This window comes from Pocillopora verrucosa, chromosome 2, assembly GCF_036669915.1.
Source record: "Pocillopora verrucosa isolate sample1 chromosome 2, ASM3666991v2, whole genome shotgun sequence".
In the NCBI taxonomy this organism is placed as follows: domain Eukaryota; kingdom Metazoa; phylum Cnidaria; class Anthozoa; order Scleractinia; family Pocilloporidae; genus Pocillopora; species Pocillopora verrucosa.
Genome location: NC_089313.1, coordinates 17,690,430 through 17,712,277, shown reverse-complemented (window position 1 = coordinate 17,712,277; position 21,848 = coordinate 17,690,430). Strand labels below are relative to the sequence as shown.

The 21,848-nt window shown below is 37.9% G+C and overlaps 2 protein-coding genes across 4 annotated transcripts; both read left to right on the top strand.

Moving 5' to 3' along the window:
* Positions 1-1,237: 1,237 nt before the first annotated feature.
* LOC131790607 (BCAS3 microtubule associated cell migration factor) lies at positions 1,238-12,920 on the top strand. Its single transcript, XM_059107836.2, has 20 exons — positions 1,238-1,600; positions 1,692-1,746; positions 3,923-3,995; positions 4,329-4,426; positions 4,601-4,682; positions 5,143-5,206; positions 5,462-5,569; positions 5,702-5,778; positions 6,307-6,383; positions 6,475-6,558; positions 6,973-7,000; positions 7,112-7,155; positions 7,596-7,658; positions 7,956-8,053; positions 8,542-8,677; positions 9,145-9,238; positions 9,376-9,831; positions 10,220-10,382; positions 10,858-10,967; positions 11,208-12,920. Exons 1-20 carry the CDS (start codon positions 1,527-1,529, stop codon positions 11,870-11,872), a joined length of 2,649 nt encoding a protein of 882 aa, XP_058963819.2. The 5' UTR covers positions 1,238-1,526; the 3' UTR covers positions 11,873-12,920.
* Positions 12,921-13,156: 236 nt separating this feature from the next.
* On the top strand, positions 13,157-21,838 carry LOC131790691 (N-acylglucosamine 2-epimerase-like). 3 transcript variants are annotated; one of them, XM_059107937.2, is made up of 10 exons: positions 13,157-13,276; positions 13,670-13,855; positions 16,490-16,625; positions 18,011-18,086; positions 18,809-18,884; positions 19,250-19,419; positions 19,861-20,085; positions 20,542-20,931; positions 21,039-21,126; positions 21,701-21,838. In XM_059107937.2, exons 1-10 carry the CDS (start codon positions 13,255-13,257, stop codon positions 21,820-21,822), a joined length of 1,491 nt encoding a protein of 496 aa, XP_058963920.2. In that variant the 5' UTR covers positions 13,157-13,254; the 3' UTR covers positions 21,823-21,838. The 3 variants fall into 3 exon arrangements, with proteins under 3 accessions (XP_058963920.2, XP_066018464.1, XP_058963921.2); XM_066162367.1 differs by lacking the exon at positions 13,157-13,276 and adding an exon at positions 15,115-15,240 and having other exon boundaries at positions 13,837-13,855; XM_059107938.2 differs by lacking the exons at positions 13,157-13,276; positions 13,670-13,855 and adding an exon at positions 15,016-15,240.
* The last annotated feature ends 10 nt before the right edge of the window (positions 21,839-21,848 follow it).

Here is a 21,848-nt window from a genome sequence, read left to right as displayed (position 1 = left end):
GTCTAGAACCCTAGGTTCACGAAAACCCATGAACATTGCTTAAAAAAAGGATATCTTTTGCAGAAAAAAGGAAAAATTCGCACTTTGTTTATGTGCGATGACTGCCGAACGGGTCCAATGTCCAAGCGTGAGGAAGATTAGTTGGAACCCAAATGAACTATGATCACCCGCATCTGTGGAAAATTGAGAGCCGCCTTCAGCATGAAAAGCGACATTTTCCGCAGAAAGGCAATGCATTTATATCACTGTGCAAAGGCAGACCAGTAGAAAAGTTTATCTTCCCCTCCCCCTCCCCCCCCAAAAAGAAGAAAATTTACGCGAGGTTTATGAAACACGATACTGAGAATCAACCTTTAATAAGGCCCGATTTTTCTCCTCTTTCTATTAGGCCCCCACATCTATCATCCCTTTACACCCCAACCAATATTAGTGTTCATACTCTCCACATTATTTTCTACACGTTTCCCATGACACTGACAAGGAAAATTTCTCTCACAAATTAGAGCGACTGTAGATGTCGATCACTTTCTTTATTCTCACGATCTAAATTTTTGATTCAGGAATGATACCGTGGGGAGAAATTAGGTGCTAATCACTCCTGGCGATAAAAGGGGCTGAGCTCCCCAACTTGGAAAGCCCTCGAGTGCGAAAAAAAACAGACAAACAAAAAACATTCACGTACGCAATCAGCGAAGTCAGTTTTCAAGGTATCTGGACCGTGTCATCATATTCAATTCAAAATGGATTAGGAGTTCTTTGTCTAACTGGGCTCTTTATTGTGTTGGCGGATAGACTCACATGATATTTACATGATTGCAAATTACTCGGCAAATATAATTACTGACGTGGCGATTTTTTATTTTCTTTCAAAAATTGGGTTCACAGCCCTGATAAAAAATTCAAAATTAATTCAGAGATTTGAACACAAGCACGGAAATGGGTTGAAAACTTTGACGTCACAGAGGCACCCTATTGTGCGGAATCTGCACGAAACACAAATCGAAACTGGAAAAAAAAATCGGTTATCTTTAGTTTTTGTAATATTTTATGCCAGTTTTCAACTTAACGCATTCCAGATGCAGCTCAAGTCTTAAATTTTTTACTATTCCGCTAGTTACAATGATTGTGGATATGTATGGAACGCCCGCGGATAAAAATAGCATCATTTTAATTTGACACTTTGTCTTCATTTTGCTCATTTTGCTAAGAGGAGACAAAAAGAGTCTTAATTTAAACTGATAATCATTTGGAAAACAACAGGTAATCATTCGCGTTTCGAACATTTCATCCTCATTTCTCAACAATTGTTCCCAGGCCTTTCCCAAAACACTGATAACGAGGCAGATAAACAATGTTTTTTTCTGACGTAACGAGGCGCCAAAACAGAGTTTTGGTCATCTAAAATGATGTTCAAAGCGACGATATGAAGAAACGGCGATGGAAACGTAATCAAAATTGAGCCAGAAAGCTACATAGCTTCCTCATCTTCAGTTCTGGAGATCGAAAAGAGCTTTCTTTAGCTCTAGATGATGTCTGTGGACTCGGTTGCAAGACGAATTTCGCGCGGTGGTGGGATTGTCGTTCGACCTCAAGCAATAAGGTTTTTAACCATTTGACGGAATGTTTTGGGTTTGCTTGATGTTATAAATCTCGTTTAATGCTAAGATGATGTTGATCTCACTTTTTTTCAGCGACAAGTCCTACGTGGAAAGCGTGGTAAACTTCCTACAAGACGTCGTACCCCAGGCAAGTGAAGCTCTTTGTTCGAAATAAAAAAATTTGTATTTCTATAACGTCATCTAATGTTAGTTGGCGATTTGCTTCTTTTTTTTTCGTATTGTGCTGTTTTAAATCCATTTGAGGGGTATTTTAGGTTTATCGATCCTTTTTTCTCGAGAAATTTTATAAACAACTAAGAAAACCACTTCAGTAGCGCTCGGGATCGATCGAACCGAAAACTCAACCGAAATGTACGTGACTTCCCATCCTTAATGGGCCTACAATAGGTGTGGTGGTTTACTTCTCTTTTTCGTTTCCTTTAAAATTGTCAAAGGTTACAATAAATCCTGTAAAAGATAAACATATCGTCCTTGAAGTCATCTTGATTTGATCGTGATTGACAAAGTATAAGTTCAATTAAAACGAATACATGCAATACATTGAAATAGGATGTTGAACTCTACCAGAATTCACTTCTCAAAATTAAGTAAAATATGAGAATATATTTTGGAAACATGGTGTGATTAATTTTCTTTGTGATTCTTTTCGAAGAAACCATTATTTGAAGCCTAAGATGTGGTCATAGAAAATAGTTTTAATCATAGGAGATATAAGTACTGGTAACAAGTTCCTTGTGACCAGACTTCAGCTCCATATTCCTTGTTGTAATAAAATTATATTTTCATTCATGAATATACAACGTAACAGACATGTACAGAATTTTCCACAGTCACACGATTGACCAGTGTCTGTAAACATTTTCTAAATGGTCTCATTGAATTCTTAACCTATCCGATTTTTAAGTCAACATTTCAACTGTGTTGTCAAAGTATAATTGGTCAAAGTGGTATGAATTATCATACACTGTGGGAATAAATACTTATAAGATTTTAATCTTGATAAGTCACATGGATTTTTCACCATGGTCTATTCAGGAATAATTATGAGAAACCAGAGTTAGTAGAGGGTAAATGGAGGAATCTATGCTTCAAACAGCTGTTTAATTTTTCTGATTATGTTACATTAATAATGGTACCTAGTTATTACAAACTATGAAAATGTTTCTAAGTTATATTTTGTGGGTGGTTGTTGTTATGAGTTGTGGTGGGCAAATGTTTTGCATTTTTATTGGACTGAAATTTCTGTTGGGAAATAATTTGCAATTGTCTGTTAAAGCAGCAGGACATGGAAAAGGAATAAAAAATGATATTTTCCATTTTATTACTTGTTAGTGATACAGTATGAAGGTACATGGTCAATTTCCCAGGATTTTTAAATGTTTATTTTTAGTGGGTCAGAGTATGAAGTAGGAGTGTGGAGTTTTATATGGGACTCAAGGCAGTACATTTTTATAGAGCAGTTTATTTTCTTTCTCTTTTTATCCGTGTACTTTCTTTTGTATGATGATTGACAAAGAAAACCTGCAAGATCAGCAAAAAAATCCTAGAAATATTTTATGCTTGTTGCGTGTTCTATGCTTGTTTAAGTATCTGTCAGTTGTGCCTCCAACAGGAAAAAACCGGTGACCTTTGAAATTTCAAGAGTTATAAAGGTCATTCCTTTAAAACTCATATTTACTTAAACTGGAAATAATCAACAAAAAAAATCACCTGTGGATAAACAATTGTCATATGATTTACTTGTGACATTCAATATGAACTCATGGGAATTAGCCTATTAAGGATTTTGTCAATTGATCTCTTTAATTTGGCAGTACAAGTCATGCATTCTATAGGCACTTTAGCATGAAATAGAATTTCAATAAGGAACTACATAAAAATTGTTGCTGAGTAGACAATTACACTGTTATTATTTGTAGGTCAGAGGGGGTGGTTGGGGAAGAGCTTTTCAAAGGTTGTATTTTTTGTTGTAGGAACAAGATTGTGATCATCTTGTCATTGATTTTTGAAAGACTTCATTATTAAAACAGCTGTGTTACTCTCTGTTTATTGTGACACAGTGCAAACATCGTTTGTTATAACTTTTTTGTGAATCTGAAATTAATAAGGAAAAGCTCTAGCAGGTGGTGAATGAAGCTGGCAGTAGCTTTGTTTTTTAAATCTGTGAACCAATGCAACAGGCTTCATCAAAAGTAACTTTTTATAGATTTACAAGAAGGGGTCAAGGTAAAGGACAAAAAAAAGGATCTTAGATAAACAGACTGTCCATGCAGTAATTATATTTTTACCATTTTAACCCTTAGGCTGTCACAGGAGTTAAACAGGAAGAGAAAGAGAGGGTGTTATGGGTTAAGTTTGAGGAAGCAGACATCAATGGTGAGAGACAAAAGAGTTTTGTTGAAATTTATTTAAAAGGGTAACAGCTTTACAAATAAACTGTGCTTCAGTATTTCATTATCTCAGGTTAGTGTCTCTTTGTTTTATATTTAGGCTTTCCTTACATCCCATGCTGCCAACCCAGCTAGTCAATATTTTTGTGTGTGATGAGTTAAATTTGTTGACTTATTGTAGTGACTGGCTTTGCTATCTCAATGAGTCATTTTTTGTTAAACCAATTGATTTATAACTTTTGAATTATTTGAACTCAGAGTTCTGGCTTCAAATAATTTTTTGCTAATATTTGTCATGGGGCTGTTTTGTATCTCACAGATAATACGCTTAACCAGGAAGAGATTTCATCAGGAGTGGGTGTACCATTACTATTGATTCTTGGTTACACTAATGGCTTTCATGTCTGGACCATCCCAGTAAGTATAGTCTGTGAGGATTGATAGGTCCAGTGACACATCTGTAGAAGCAATTTTTCCTAATCAAAGAAACTAATTCTGTGGCTTAGGTGTCATTTCTCAGTTTTTTGTTTTTAACATGATTTGTGATAATTGTACACTGCAATGGCTTACTTCATGTTGTATATTTTGTAGTCAACTGGTGAAGCACAGGAGGTGTTATCTCTTCGTCAAGGGCCTGTAAGACTTGTGCGCATGCTCAAGACACCACTAGAAGGTATTAATTATGTTACAAGCTTTCCAGTGCTGCTAGTTGGCTTGGCTCACTCTCTTGGAAGGCAACTACATAGTATAGAGATCTATTTACATCTTAGAAATAAAATATTCCTTTCTCAGCCTACTTTATCAGATTGTTGATTTGGAAGTCATTCTGAACTGAAAAATATTTTTAAAATACCTCCCATCTCAATGGAAACATTCTGAGGAACTAAAATTCTCCCAAGTTCTGAAAAAGAGGAGTTTTGAAATCAGTTCTTACTACATGTCAGATAATCATGGATTTTGTTGGACATTCACCCTCAGCTGTACATTGTATTGTTCACATGCATTTATCAATTGAGCATGAACTTTTATGGTAGTCAACCAGCAAGTGGCAAATACTCTCCCCCTCAAATTCTACCCCAACAGTGTCACATGTTTTCAACACTGATATTGTTTTGGTAACATTTCACTTCCAGCAACAAAGGCAAAGGACGAGTTTGCAGATGTCAGACCTCTTTTTGCTGTATGTGATGCTGCAAGGTTAGTAAGGTTGATATTTGCCATGTAAGTTAATGAAAGATGAATGTAATATTTCTTGATAATTTGCCTTTCACCATTGAGACTGAATAAGTGAAAGGTTACTAAGACATGTAACTGAAACTATTTCTTTAAACTTTTCAAATGTTATAGAAACCAAGATCTAGAATTGTCAGTCATATGTTAAGGGTCTTCCAGATTGTGAAATATGCTTTGCAAGTCTGTGTAATTGAATGAAATGTAACTCTGTCTCTGCAGCCCCTCCCTGCCATTCTCCACCGTTAATTTGTGGTCCCTCAGCAGTGGTGAGCAGGTCCACTCAATTGGCTTCAAGTCTGAGGTGTATGATGTACTTTGCAATAGAAGGTACCTGATAGATAATTTATCTTACTCTCTTAAAGAAGTACATGCACTTTAGACAAAGACATGTCGTGGTGGTGAGACCTTTCATGAATCATCATAGAATTAAGAATTGTATGAAACTTTTTTTCTTCTTAGGTTAATGGTTGTTGCTCTTCAGGAAAAGATTGCAGCCTTTGATGCATGTACCTTCAAAAACTGTTTCTGCATAACAAGTAAGTATTTTCTTTTGAATATCTAATTAAAGGTAAGCTGGTTTTCACAATGTGCTGGTCTGTGTAACAACAACCCAGTACATTATAGCCAGAGATTCATTTTTCTAATAGATGAATTCTCTCACCACCAAAATCTTTCATTCAGGGTGTTTGACTTGATCTAATATGTACTATGTAGTTTTTAAGTGATACTTTAACCCTTTAACTCCCATGAGTGACCAAGACAGAATTTCTCCTTACAATATCAACACAATATCAACCAGATAAGTGATGAGAATAAAGAAAAATATCAAATTGGGGATAATTAGTTGATCCAGTATGAAATTCTCTGAACTAACATAATAAGAGTGGTATGGTTGACAGTAAGGAGAAGTACAAATTTGATGCTTTTGCGAACCTGGGAATTTTTCAATAAAGTATATGACAAATCACATGTATGCTTAGATTTTAAGTTCACTGTGTTCACCCTGAACCCAGTATTTGTGATATGAAAATATGTTTAAAAAGCACATCTAACCTCAATTTTAGGTTGCTACCCAGCCCCAAGCCCTAACCTCAACCCATTGGCTCTGAGTACCAGATGGCTGGCATATGCAGATCGCAAGGTACCTTAAAGTGTTGGGTCTTCAATTAAATATTTTCACAACATTTTTTTGGACTAAGGAATAACACTGAGTGTTGTGTTTGTATTGTCAGTTGGTACCTAATCATCAGTCCTGTGGGGGAGTGTGTGGGGATAATTCCCAGTCATATACAGCCACAGTCATTAGTGCTGCCAAGGTTTGTATGATAGGATAGAATGTTTACAAAAAGTTCATGGTCTGTAAAACTCCTGTTATTACAGAGATTGCACATCTGACAAGTTCTTTCAAGAATGTGAATCATATGATGATTTTGAGATCTCAACATGTTTCTGAACACCCATTAATAAACATATGAAATGTTCATCGAAATTTCCTTCAATTGAAAATGGTAGAATTCACTCTATTGACAAAGTAACTGACAAACTTGCAGTTGTCAGATCCTAAATTGAATTTATCAGTAAAACTTAAATAGAGTGGTTGTTTTCTGGTGGGTCTAGTGGAAACTCAGAAAATCAGAGTACCAGTAATATGATCAAAGTTTTCCTTACATTTTACATTCAATAAACCTGATAATAGATCTTTATTGACTCATTGTTATTTCCATTTTCAGTCAATCACTAGAGGTCTGACAATTTTAGGTATGCAACTATTTAGTTTTGAGCTTTAAATATTTTTACACAGCCATTTTTTTTGGTGAAGAAAGTAGTGAAATTATTGCTGATATTAGTTGTTTTGCCATTATATTATAGGACGATGGACAGGGACAGAAATTTCGAATGACTATTTAAACCAAGTGAGTTGCAACAAATTATTTTGAATTTTTACCCTCTGGGAGATTGGGCACATAGAGTAAAACATTAAGTTGTAAGGATCAGCTTCAGGAATAGATTAATAATAATAATAGTATTAATAGATTGAGGGAGTATTTAAACACTTGATATAGGATTGGAATAAAAGTAATTGATGTTGTGTTTATCTTAAACCAATAGAAGTACATTTTTTGTCACAAAGTAAAATTAATGTAGGTTTTAGATGTCAATTAAACATGCACTTTCCTATAGGAAATACTATGAAGTGAATCAAATGGATGATGGACATAATTTTCAAATAATAAACCCTTACTTTCTTTTAAGGTTGAATGGAATGATCATACCCCTATAGGGTATATGAAACTCTTTAGGGAGGGCTGAAAACTATTTTGGTTTTCACTATTTTGTTTTGCTTTGTTCCTAGAACTCCACAATTACACCAGGAGTTGTAACCATTATAGACACACAAAAAATTGGAAATGGAGAGGTACAGTTGTCAACATTAATTTTCTTTCAAGATCAGCTAGCCAATTTGTACCATTCATTTTTCTTTTGCAGTGAGATTTAGTTTCTGGTTTCACTTAAGACATATTTCTTAAAACATTAGTTAGAATATAATTACTTAGAGCAAGGCTAAACAAGGCTATATTGTCTCAGAAGATTGTATGAACTGATTGTCAAGAAAGATGGTACAGAGATGTAAGGCAGCTTTCTCATAAATTATTCCTAACTGAAAGATATGATTTATGTGTTTCTTTATTTATTTGTGCATTTTTGATGGCAGTTCTGTGTACAAGAGGATGACCATGAAGGCACCGGCATAGTGGCCCATTTTCTTGCCCATGCAGGACAGCCCCTATCTTGCATGTCCTTTGACCCCAGGTGTGATTTGTGTGTAATATTTCCAAAATTTTGTATTTTCATGTTTTATAGGTATATCCTATGTCAATAACCAATATTTTACAGTGGTTAAAACAGGTTATCTGTGTTCTATGTGTAAAATCGAAATTGAAACTTTTCAATTTGTGGCACTGACTAAGGTAACACATGTCTATGTAAACAAATGTCAAGTACATAACTGTGATTGAAATACATACACCTATGGTTGACATTAACTTTAAATTTCAATATTGTGACAGTGATTAGAAAAACAGGAGTATGGAACAATGTGTTTAGTTTGTATTTTTCTTGAACATCGTGTGCATATATGTTCGTGATTTATTTGTGTACAATTCTTTTCCAAAATAAAAAACTCTGAAGATAACCTTGTTCAATATCTCTCTTATTTCTCCAGTGATTTTGTTTTTCTTTGCTTTTGTGAAATATTCCTTAGGTTTAACTTACCCTTCATTTTGTTTCCTACTCTTTAGCGGTTCACTGTTGTTGACTGCAGACGTTCTGGGAAACAATTTCCACGTGTATCATATTCTACCACATCCCATTTGTCCTTCATTAGGCGCTGTTCATCATTTGTACACTCTGCACAGAGGCGACACCACTGCAACAGTAAGTCCAGGGCAGTACACTGTGTAGAATACAAGTAGCAGTCTTTCTGGTGACTTTTTACCTTCCTGCCGCACTGTTGTTGTTTTTTTTCCCCGCTTCGTTAAGTTTTTAAAAAGTATTTCTCGAAGCATGTGATAACGACATCCGGGAAATTTCATTTTGTCGCAGTCATGGATTGAAAAGGGGGGGGGGGGGTTTGACGGCTAATGTTTTTCCAATTTTGACGGTTGACGGATGTTTGAAAGAACCTCGTGGTGTGGTAAACAAATTATCATTGAAGTATGGTGCGTAGTATTTTCAAACTGTCAATTTAGGCGAAAGTTAGTGGAAACTTAACTATAAAGAGAATATACTTGGAAGGCTGGTTTGATAGTGTAAAGAGTGTTCGAGATATTGAGGTCTCTCAGGAATCGTTAAAGTTGCCAAAATTAGAGTCAACCTGAGTTTTGTTCTCATCTCATTCCCAGGTGCACGGAATGGCATTTTCCTTCGACAGTCGATGGGTTGCTGTATCAACTGTCCGTGGAACTGTGCATGTTTTTCCAATTACTTCGTACGGAGGTAAGCTTTACTAAATAGAACAATTGTTTCCAAGAACCCCTAGGTTCCTCTAGTTCTTAACTGTAAACTATCTTGAAGTGATTCAAATTGCATGTTATAATTTCTCAACACAACTCTTCTTTCATATATTCTCGTAGGTCCCATAACAGTCCGCACCCATTCTTCGCGTCGTGTTGTAAACCGCAGCAGTCGGTTCCACACCAGCGCTGGATTGGATGACCTTGACCAGGCGACCACAGGCTCAGGTAGACACAGTCCATGCAACGGCACAGTGCCCAACCTTTCTTGTTCACCCAACGGAAGCCCACTCAGCTCCACAGGGACCCCACTGGCAAGAGAATCCTTAACATCCACTTCAACCAGCAACAATGGTTTGGTAAATCCCCGCCTCCCTCCTCTCCCTCATTCCTACCTTGTGCATCCCTTAGCGCAAATAAGGACCCCTGATGGCCCACGATGCGGTGGATCTTGCTGCACTCAGAGCTCTAACAAGTGTAATGGCCGTGTGGGCTTGGAATATTCAGTGGGTGCGGCAATGACGTTTGCTCCTTCTAGGGGATGGTTAGGTGGAAGTTCGAACAGTACCAGAGCAGGTAAAGTACATAGCCAACTTTCAAAGGATTCGTTTATCTCGGGCGTGCCCTGACATGTAAACAGTTGGGTTACAAACACTATATTATACTCTTTAGACTGATACGTTCGTCTATTCTCATTACCTGTTAATGGGATTATTTAGATATTTCAAGGAGAAGTTACATGGTAACCACTGGTAATATTTGACGGGAGTAGTCAGTAAGCTGCTAAATAACTGGAGTGAATTACAGAATCTTTAACGATCAAAAGTTTGTCGTCAAAAGATAAACATAATCAACCTGTAGCACCAACTGCAGCCAAATGTAAACCTAGTCAGTGAACCTTCGTTTGTAGGCTGGACCTTTTTTTTCCGTTTTGTTTTGATTTCGTTCTCCCTTTTTTATGTAGAACCTTGCAGATCTTCAGCTGTTGACTCGCTTTTTATACTTGACCTCCATGGGAACTTGACAGAGTACGTTCTGGAACCACAGGCAGTGAAAACTGTTCCACAGAGTGATGACACCCCCCTGGATCTCAGCACTACTGCAAGAGCGCAGTGGACGCTTGCCAGGTATGGCGGATCAAATCCTTCATTAGTTGAGCAGGAAGGGCTGTCGTAATGCATGTCGCGTATGAGAGGCTCATAGATGGAGCGTGAGGCAATGTGGCCTCACTTCGCGTCCTTTTTTTTTTTACGTACTCTTACTTTTCGTTCAGAAAAAAATTATTTCAAAGAGCATGAATGACTTTCATATCGTTTCTAATATTTGCTTCGCTTCGCGGACACATCAGACTTAAAATACTGCTCCTTTCTTGTTGCGCGTTATAAAAGCGAACGTGATTAAAACTGAAATTGAATTGGTTGCACCTGATTTCAAGTTTTTTATATCGCGCTGTTCTCCGATCGACTCACTGTTGTTGTAATTGGAAAGTCCTACTCACTTTGCCAGTAGTTCTGCTACAGACACTGGTGCTCAAGCTTAATCTTCGATCCCTAAGAACAACTATGATGTTTGTCCTAATTGTTTTGTTTTTGTCAATTGCAGGTGTGTTACTTGGCCTGAAAGCAAAAGTCCAGTGATCAGAGATGTTGGTCTGTTGCTGGGGCGCCTAAAAGTTTCTCCCAGTGAGCTTAGTAACCACACCGTCAAACAAGGTAACATTGTTGACACGATTGATCTTATGTATCAAACTACACTATTACATGATCTTATGTATCTTGTGTTCGGGTTCCAGTGTTCTACATAAGAACAAACAGTGTTAAGATATTCATAGCTATCTCAGTGCTTGCATTAAAAACTTTGGGCGTATATTTCTCTTTGAAGAAATTCGTGTATGCATTTAGCTATTATCGAAAACATTGCATAGTACAAGAAAGTCCGTTGTCTTTCTTCAGAAAAGAAAATCGGCAAGGAGAGTGAATCTCGCATCTCAGACGATCAATGGTTGGCAAATATAGACATGGAGACTCACTCTGCCCCTCATCGGCGACTATGGATGGGACCACAGTTCTCTTTCAAGACTTACCAACCGCCAGGCTCTTCATCAGCTTCATCCACCCATAGCTTAGGAGACTTCAGGTCTGGGTGCTCAGGTAGTGGGGCCACTATAGCAGCTCATAACAGGGACGGCCACTCCATGGGCTTCTTCTCTGAAGAACTGGATTTGCAGAGTTTGAGAATGCAGCCTGTTCGTTCGGATCCAGTGCCCACTCCATCAGGTCAGTTCGCGTTCACTGGATGTGCGTCGCCGAATTTAGGGGGGAGCATGCCACTTATTGTTGACAATGGCCCAGGAAGTCTGAACGACCCTTGGCCGGGCTTGAACAACGATATGTTCGAGGACAAAGAAGAGCAACTTGTGGAAACATTGGCAGACGCCATGAACGACAACGCGCTCTTACCCGTTAAAAACGACAAGAAAAGAACAACTTCAATTAACGGAGAAAATCAATTCCAATTTCAATCAGATTTTCGGGGGGGAGGTGTAAACGCGTTTGCTTCTTGCTCCCCCGCTGAAACTAGCCCGCTGTTCCCTCCCGATTATAATAATTGGTCTTAAGGAAGATTGGACAGATTGATTTGTCTTATATAAAGGTAGCTGTTAAGTGTTAGCAGAGATTAATATATACTAGCATCAATAACTACTGAAAATAACTTAAACAAAAAATATATGAAAAATAATCTTATTCCATGAGATAATTTGGTTAGGTTTTCTCGAGTGTGATATCTCTCTTCGGTTTTCACTTGCTGAAGCGACAATTCAAGTTAGAGAGACCTTTTGTCATCACTTAGAGAACCGATTTGTAATAGACTTCTTTCCCACACTTCGGGTATTTATTTCATGAATGTAATCACAATCCTTACTTTTAAATTTCCTACTGCCTGGTGCATCGCTTGTGAGAAATAGAAAAAGCCAAAGTTTTGATAATTTTTAGGGCATCGACATGCACTGGATGTGTTTCTAACTTTCTAACTGCTCTGGACTTTTGAGTGTCCTTCGTGTGTATTTTATGGGTTGTAAAGGTGCATAAAATAACAAAGAAAAATATATAAAATATTGAAAATGTAAAAAAATGTATAAAATGGAAAAAAGTCCCTGGATTCTGGCCGCACTGTAAAGGGGCAAATTTATTTATCACAACTGTAAATTGATGTATAGTTTTCCAACCGTTAAACGTCGGTTTTGCTGAAGTTTAGTTCTGGTTTTTACGATTTAACTAAGGATATTTGAGTAGCTCTGTGTGAATAGTGTTTATAAAAATCAAAGAGCAATTGATCAATCTGTGTTCTTGACCTGAAATAGTGTCATTATCAATCAAGGAATTTTATTGATCGTTCTGTTCTTGGTCTTGTATGATAATGTTAAAAGAAGGCTTCTGTTTCCCTTTCTAGCTGTAAATAGGGATTTTGTAAACTTTTCAATCTGAATTTTATGTGAAATGGCCAACTGTAACTTCCTTGAAATAGTAAAAGGGTTAATTTATGAACAAGCCTTATACAGTTAACTGTAGATATAAACAGAATCCAACGGGAAAAAAAAGATTGTCTCTATATTTTTAAAATATTCATGGGTGAAGAAACAATAAAACGTCATATGAAGCTTAAAAGTATTTTGTTCCTCTTCTTCCCCTGCGTAAGACGACAAGCCTATCTAGTCATCTATTTCTCCCCCTCCCGCTTACTCACCCATTTCTCTCCCACCCACCGAAAGTTCCGGGCGGTACTCGATATGTTGTCACCTCGAAGAGAGATTGAACTAAAGATCAAGGTATGACGTTAAGTGCATTCCACTGGTGGAGAGGTCGATAACTATAGTTGTAGTCACGCAATCCTATATTCCACTCACGCAACCCGAGAGCGATGTCGCGCGGGAATCACGCTGAAACGAAGAAATAAACTGACTTCATCATTGCAGTCCTGCATCTACTTCCAGTACTGTAAATGGCACCCACTATAGTACCAGGTAATATTCGCAAAAGAGGAAATTCATATCCAGTAGTTAAGTACTTAATTTGGCTCACTCAGTTTGTTTTCATCGCTAAGTTGCAAATCGTCAGAATATCTGTAGCACTCGGTAGGAAATTTGGTTTGACCCGATTTTTAATTTAATTTGGCGATTTTCGCTGCGTAATGGAAAAGAAGTTAGAAAACTGGAATGAAATAAACAGAAAGTAAGGACCAATTTGGGCTTTTTTTCATCGGTTGCGATGACTTTCTCCTGTCGCCTTGCATCCGTAATAAATTACGTGGCACTTTGGAATCACTTGTTTTTCTTTCCCGAGGTATATGATGCTTTCAATATCGCATCAGATAATTTCCAGACTGATATTTTATTGCGTCGAATGTTGACTGATAGGACGAGAGCAAGGCACAAAGTGGAGAAGGTTCGGTTCTGGGAGAGTCAGTAGAGGGAGTCCTGTGAAAAGTAAACGTGTAACTCGAAGCCAGGTTAATAAAAAGGTTGGCAGTCACACAACACTCCGTTACACGCCAAGATTGCCCAAGAAGTACTACAACTTGCGGCCAAGAAAATCTACGCAAGGTCAGTTTTAACGAACAATTAATGATCCCAAAAACTCAAGTAGAAGGCAAACTATGTTCTTATATATTGTTTTGCCTGAGGTCTGAGATCGAGGAAATGAAATGGGAAAGTTTCCATAGAAACACGAAAGACTTGTAGAAGCACCCTTAGTTTTAGCTTTCTGTATGACGTACAATTAATGATTCCCAAAACATAGGTAGATGGAAAACTATGTTCTTATTTATTGTTTTGCCTGAAGTCTGAGATCGAGGAAATGAAACGGGAAGGTTTCCATAGAAACACGAGAGACTTGTAGAAGCACCCTTAATTTTAGCTTACTGTAATAGCTTGACCTAAACGACCTATGTTTCTAAATCTCCTTTTACACTGTTACGTTGAACTGTAAACGTTTCAAAAAATATATACATATCTGCATCACAGGATCTGAGCCACCTCGCTCCGTTAGTACAAACTCTTAATGAGCAATACTTTGGCATCTTTTCGATACAATTTTCAAGGAAAGGAACGAAAAAAGGTGTAGAATCAGTCCATCAAATAATTACTGTTGAGTGATCGCTTAAAGCGCTTTGAGCCTCCCTAAGGGAAGTTACTGAGACAATTTTGTAATAAACCAAAACAAATGATAGCTGTTTAGAAGTCTGATAAACTTTAAATTTAGCAACGAAGTGAATCCTTGATCCATCAGTGTCTTACTAAAAGAGTCTCTGACATCATTTTATCTCAAAACTCTCAGATGAATGTTTTCCTTAAAAGAGACATGATGTTTATGAGCAAGAACACTTAGTAAAATTTTACACTAGACTCCCCGAAGGTGTTGGTCACGAGTTCTGAGTTGCATCAGCATGTGACGCTAAGGGTCAGGACGAATTTTTCCAGAAGAAAAAAAAATATATACAAATAAAATGAATTTTGTACAGGTTGGAACGCAGTGAGCTTATTAGGTTTGGTGCCGGATAAATTTAAAATTTGTATATAAGTGTATAGATCTCGATGAACTACATACTTCCTTGAGTCGACTTGAGTATAAATGTGCTTATTCTGACTGATCGACTCGGCTTAAGGTTCGCCAGCTATTGTCACACCTGGCCCATATTGCTTGACGAATGCACCCTTTGTTTTCCCTCAGCGAACTAAAAACAGCTCCGGGGCATGTGTGGGAGACGCTAAATTTACCAAGCGTGTTATGAAATTAGAAACTTGTATTGAACGCGTTTTGATGCAACAGCGCAATATCACAAGCCTTTTCCTGTATTTACCAGCGTTGCCACCTCAATTTTCAACTGGGGGCTTGCCGGAGCGCCTGCACATCCACACTATTTTACTTGAAGTGTCTGTGTCTGTGTTGGTCGGCTAAGTTTTTGGGTTTCCAAAGGACTAATTAGGCGGTAAGTACAAACTTTCACCAACAATCTCATAGCTCAGTGATTTCCTGGGGGGACCGTAGGACGGGAAAGTTTAAACTGGAGCTTATGCGTTTCGAAAAGTTTCACAAATGCAACTGTTATTACTTCCAACACAATTGTGTCGTTCCTATGTGGTGTGAGTTCGCTCCAACCGCTGGTCGACTGGCTTATCCAGTGAAAACGGTGCAATTCACGTTAAATATTGTGCGCGGAGTTGTAGTTGTAGTTCTTCAGTTAAATGAAAAAAAGGAAAAAAGCATCGATATTTGAGCAAAACAATTCTTTTCTTTTCTCCGTTTTATGAGCGTAATGCGGTGTCCTTTTTCCACTGTGCCAGCAGGAACTCGCTGAAGTGGCACAGAGTTTACTCGCACACCTCTCCTTCAAATAAGATTTTCTTTCTCTGAAATGGGAATGTGTTCCATGGTATGGCTGTGATCTTGCAATTTACCCTTTTACTATGTTTTGAGGTTAAGTAAACCTCTCTTATAAAAATATCGCTAAAGCTTTGCACATGACAAGTTTCAATAACCCAGCGTGTAAACAGCACAGTTTACATTCCGTCGACATTGCGTGAGGAAATGGTAAGGAAAACTTCCGTACTTGCCACTTAAGATTGTGTTTCTTGCTAAAATTTCCATTGTAAACAACGGTGTTCTTTCATGTCTTTTCTACGTCATTCTATAAGTACTGGTTCAACTCTTCAATCACTTAACTAGATATTGCTATATCTCTCTTTTGGTATATTAAAAATGTGTGAATACAATCGATTGTGCTTGTCAGCCTGATTATCTAAATTATGTAAGTCGTTAAACTTGTCCATCAGTTAAGAAGAACCCTTTCTTTATTTCACACAATTTGCTCGGGAAAAAGTTGGAATCATATTAAATTTTCTGTTAGACAGAAAAAGGGTCGGTCGGACTTCTATAAATTCTTTCAATAAAGCTCACGTTATGCAAAAATAATTCACCGCTGGGCCGGATAAGAATTACGATTTTATCGTTCCTATTACGGAAGGAGGGAGTTTAAGTTTAATAGTTTAAGAGGGTTAATTTCTGGTTTGAGACCAGTATTCTGGTAACTTATAAGGGGACAGTTTTAAGTGATACTATCGACAAAGAGTCCCTTGCAAATTTCCCACGACCATAGAGACTGTTTAAAAGTGACCTGTTGATTGCTTTTTAAAAGAATCTAACCCATGTGACCTATTTTAATAATCTGGTTTCTGCAGAGCTCGGCCATTATACAAGTCCTTCAAACATGGGTTTGTTACGAGACCAACTGGAGCAGTATTTGGCCAGAATGGAAGATGAGCTTGACAAGACTATCAACTTCTGGCTTGAAAAGTCTGGTGATAAACGAAACGGGTGGGGAAGTCAAACATAATTATTATTTGAGTTTATTTTAAGGGTCATGGATGATTTACCAACTGAGACGAAAGGCCTCAAAGACCGCCTTCTATGATTAGGGTTGCATGATAACAAATTATTTCATGTCGCTATAGATAATTACGTTTCCTCGAGTACATAAGTGATTCGTCTCTCAGTTTAGGATCAGCTTTCACACTCGGAGCTGGTTAACCACGATTGTGAAGAGATACTCAGAGGAATAACGTCATCATATTTGAGGTTTTCTCGTGACGTGTTAAACTTAATTGAATTTGAAGGAGACTATAAAATATTAATTATGTAGCACAGAAATACTCAAATAAAGCAATAAAAACCAAAAAGAAACAAGGGTGACTAAGGATGGAGAAGATTGAAAAGGTTTGTGAAGGGTGACATCGCTCAGTTTAGCCTAAATTTTTTAAGATGGACAAGCCTTACCATAGACCCTTCTAACATAACCTTTCCAATTGCAATTTGAAAATCTCATGATGTAACACTTGAGTTTATCCACCGACTAACTGAGTAATTTCGATCTAACTTGGGGACCGATTAGGAATTAAATGTAATAAACGCACCAAATTTAACTTTTCATTGTTAAGTAGAGTAAAAGGTATTGATTAAGTATTGTCCTTGCTTAAAATTCCATTCATGAGTTTACATCGAACATTTCGACGTTTAAGTCCAATATTGACAACAGCATATACAGAGCCAAAATATTGTGCGCGTATATTGAACTTACATTTAATTTAAACCTCAAAAGAATCACAATTATGTACTAATGAGGCTACAGTTGACTTAACCTAAGCCTAAACACTTATGATCATTGAGGCTTACATCTCGAAGTTACCGTAGAAACGAAGAATGTCGTTACTATGGTAAAGGAGTACGTTTCACGCTCCTTCAGTCACGTCAATTTTTCCATTTATTTTCCACTTGTGTAGAAGAGTCCTGCACTTCGTTAAGTTATGGATTCTCTCAAAATACACAATATCCTCCTTAAAGTGCGAACTTTTGTAATGATTGTTTTATTATTTTTCTTTTTGTCTCTGTGAGCTCTATCAGCGCAAACCAAAATTTGCAGGACAGTTACGAGAGCCATAGATTTTCTTTCTCTTATCTAGGTAGATATGTTTATTTTATTGCTTTGATACTACTCTCCTCTAAGAAATTGTATGCAAAGATGTGTGTGTGTTTTTCCGTTTACGTCGTCTCAACTCTGCTAATACCTCCCTAAAATATATCAAGGATATGGCAAACAACGCATTCGACTTGTTTGGCTATTAATGCTGGAATAAATCCTGTTTATCTTTAAATAAAAAGCATTTCAAATAAACTCTAACCTTTTGGCTGTTTTTCGATTGTAGCGGTTATTATGTATGTCTCGCTAGAGATGGCAAAGTTTACGATGACTCTAAGTACGGCTGGCTTGAAGGCAGACAGGTTAGTCTCGCTGTACGATTGAAAATATATTCGTATGTTAGTTTTTTTTTAATCATCAAATGCTCATAGCAACGTCGACATCTAGCCAATCACAAAAAAATAAAATCCATGCTAATGAGATTAACCAATCAGAGGTCGAAGGAAACAAAGCAAACCCGTGCTAAGCGCGGGAGAACACTCCAAAACTGATAGAGGCACTACCGTGATTTGATTGGCTAGAAGGCAAGGAGCGAAGTAATTGCTGATTAACAAAACCAGGAGCCCATTATTGTGATTGCTAAAGGACTCACGCCAGGCAGCGATATTTGTCTTTTTCCGCAAGTTTTGAAAGTGTACTACAATTCAGTAAGGTGCTATGTTAACAAGAATCTAATACGACTCAGTTGACTCAGAACTTGATTGGTACAAAACTCTACAAAGATTCTTAAGTTAAAACTCAACGTAGTTGTCAAATTGGGGGACTAAGATCTCTGAGGTACTTTAAAACTGAAAAGGGCGCAGTTTTCCATACAACTGCCCCTGTGATACTTTCAAAACCTATTGAAAAAACACTAAATAATTCTTAAGTTCCAAAGGTATTGAGCGAGTGGGGCAGAAATTGCTTGCATTGAGATTATGAGCCATGACTCAGCTTTAATTACCTGAAATGAATTTAGAGATGTAATGCATTTGTCCCTGACTTTCTCTTAAATATCATATTTATAATGTATTTTTCACTGTAGGTATGGATGTACTCTAAACTTTACAACGAGTCTTGGAAATACGGCAAGGTGAAGATCCTTAAAGCTGCACTATCAGGTAACGACAAGAAAGGACAAAGAAGCGATTGTCAGATTTGATTTTACCGACTACTTTCTCTTTCAAATTTTCGTGAAAAAGTGGTTATTCAAAGCGGTAAAATGCGATTAAAATTCTTCTTGCGAATTGCTCAATTTCGATGCCTTCCAGTTTGGAGTGTTGCCCATGTTGAGCAATTTTCATAACTATATAATACGTGGTGGGAAACTTAAAAAAAGGGGTGTGGCTAAGTGGCTCGTGGGCTACCTGTGTCAAAGTTAAGAGGTAACTTACAGAATAATTTACGATACTGGAAAAACATGGCATGCTCGCAAATTCCAATAAAACGCTAGTATGAAGAAATTTTTTATTTCCCGCAATTTCAGGTGGCGAGTTTTTGTTAAATCATATTAAAAATCCTGAAGATGGGAGATGTTACTTTCAAGTCACAGCTGAAGGGAAGCCAATTAAGATTCAGAGGACAATCTTCACTGAGTGTTTCTATGCGATAGCAATGGCTGAACTGTATCGTGCAAGTAACCTTATTAAGTATAAGGTAGGAACGAGGTTAAGTACACAATAAACTGCGTTTCTTTGTCAAACTGCTTTGGGAGGACAAACAACAAGAGTGGACGAAATTGAAGAACCATTTGATTGAATCTGACAATGTGCCGCAGAAAACTGTTTCATTCCTATTGCACCATTTTAAGTTACCATCGGGGCTTTGCTAAAGAAATACTGAAAACGATGTAACAGAGACATGGTCTTGAGCGAGGCAATCTAGGCGCTATGTAAACTAAGGAGTGGACAAGAGTACCTGTTAATTGTGAATAAAAAGTATCGAAATGCTTGGGGCGGGGCGGGGTGGGGTGGGGTAGCTTTCAGTGGACTGAGAACCCAAGACGTTATGTAAACCGAGAAATGCACCACTTGGCTCGAGCGATTGTGCTGAGCAATGAAGACGTGCACGGAAAATCATTCATCAATTTCATTTCAGGAGGAAGCTGTACGGATGCTGTCCCTAGTAACACATTGGGCACGAATTGATGACACGCAGCTTGGCCGACCCAAGTTGTCGGGCCAGGAGGCAGCAAATCCCCTGGCTGTACCAATGATGTTGTTGTATGTGATCGACGAGGTTTGCCGCGAAGACGACGAGCTCCGTCAGGCGTACATTGAAGATGAAGAGTGGGCCGTGCAGCAGATTTTAAAGCACTTACAGGTAAACTGTACAAATTGACATTTACAGTGCTTTTGATTAAGTGTCTTGAAAACAAAATCAAAGTGAATCCAAGTGAAACACAAGCGGAGTGATTCCAAAGAAGTCCCACCAACAAAGTGCGATAACTATCTCAAAATGGCCAGTTACTAATGACAACGAGGGCCAACACTAAAAACTTCAGTTTTAGAAATTCTTTACTGTGTCAAACTTGCATTATCAACTTAGTTAATAAAAACCAAATTGACCTAGGACAGCATTCTTTCGCCACAATTTTAGAGCAAGCTAAATGCTTTGAATTTGATTGAAGCAAGTACGAGTACCGAGATGCAAACAAAATTCTTCAAATCATACATCTTTCTTCCTATGGGGTTGAGAAAAAATGTTGTAAATCACTTACAGAACTCCTCTAACTTGTACCAACGTAGGAATAATTTCGATTAACTCCTTCTATCCTAGAGAAAGGGTAGAGTGGTATTAGAAAAAGTCACAGAAGAAGGAAAAGAGATATCTGGTGCAGAAGGTCGACTCATCAATCCAGGACACGCCATTGAGGCTGGATGGTTTCTCCTGCAGTATGCTACACGTACACAAAACGACGAACTGGCAAGAATTGCCATCGACAAGTTTATAGTTCAGTCATTTGACACAGGATGGGATGACATGTACGGCGGGATTCTTTATTACTTGGATGCAAGTGGCTTCTCGCCAACACAGCTGGAGTGGAACATGAAACTTTGGTGGCCTCATGCGGAGGCACTCATTGCACTCCTCATGGCTTACAAGGAGACTAGAGAGGAACGCTTTATGGAGAAGTTCGATCTCGTATTCCAGTACACATTCTCGCATGTAAATACTGGGCTTACCAATTAACCCTTTAACACCTGGAAGTGATTAACATGAAACTTCTCCCTATAATATCCTAGCAATCTGCCCAATAACCCGTTTTTTCTCAGTTTTCAGATTCACAATACGGTGAGTGGTTTGGATATCTCAATCAGAAAGGAGATGTGACACACACCTTCAAAGGAGGACCGTTTAAAGGTACGTTTGTAAGACAACTTTTCAAGGCGCCACCCGATTGTATTTAATTATTTTACGTCGTTAACAGTTGTGGATAAACGGAAGGGAACTGTCAAATAATTGTTTGTCAGGGTTGACAGACGCTTCAGGGTCAAGATTAATACAAAACAGAGCGAAGCAGTTCAACAATGGAAAAGATTGACACGGATGCCAAAGAGGCAATACGATGCCAGGGGGTAGATCCACCGCAACGCCCGCCCCCAACCCTTCCGCTTGCCCTGCCATTTGAGTGCTACAATGCGTTCTTGTCGCTTCAAGAATTCTGGTGTCAGACATGTAGTAAAACGAACCCACAGGTATGACAGAAACTTGGAGCAGAGGGTGGGGGTGTGTATGCAACCCCCAGACCTTCCCTCTGGATCTGCCACTGAGTCCTTCAGAGCAATAAATTCAAGAAACACAGTCCTATTCTGTGTTAATTCTTAACCCAGTCTGTCACAATTCAAAATAACTGAAAAAACAGTATGCACTACTTCACATAGTTGCACAGTTAGCCTTAATAAATAACTCACAAAATGCTTATATTTTATCACAGGCTGTTTTCACGTTCCTCGCTGCTTGCACATGTGTATCAAGATGTTGAAGGAATTGCTTGAAGAGAAAACACTACCGAATAGTCTACCAAACGGTCTAGCAAATGGCAACGGTGTTGTTTAGGTCATGAAACAGAATGGACACATCAA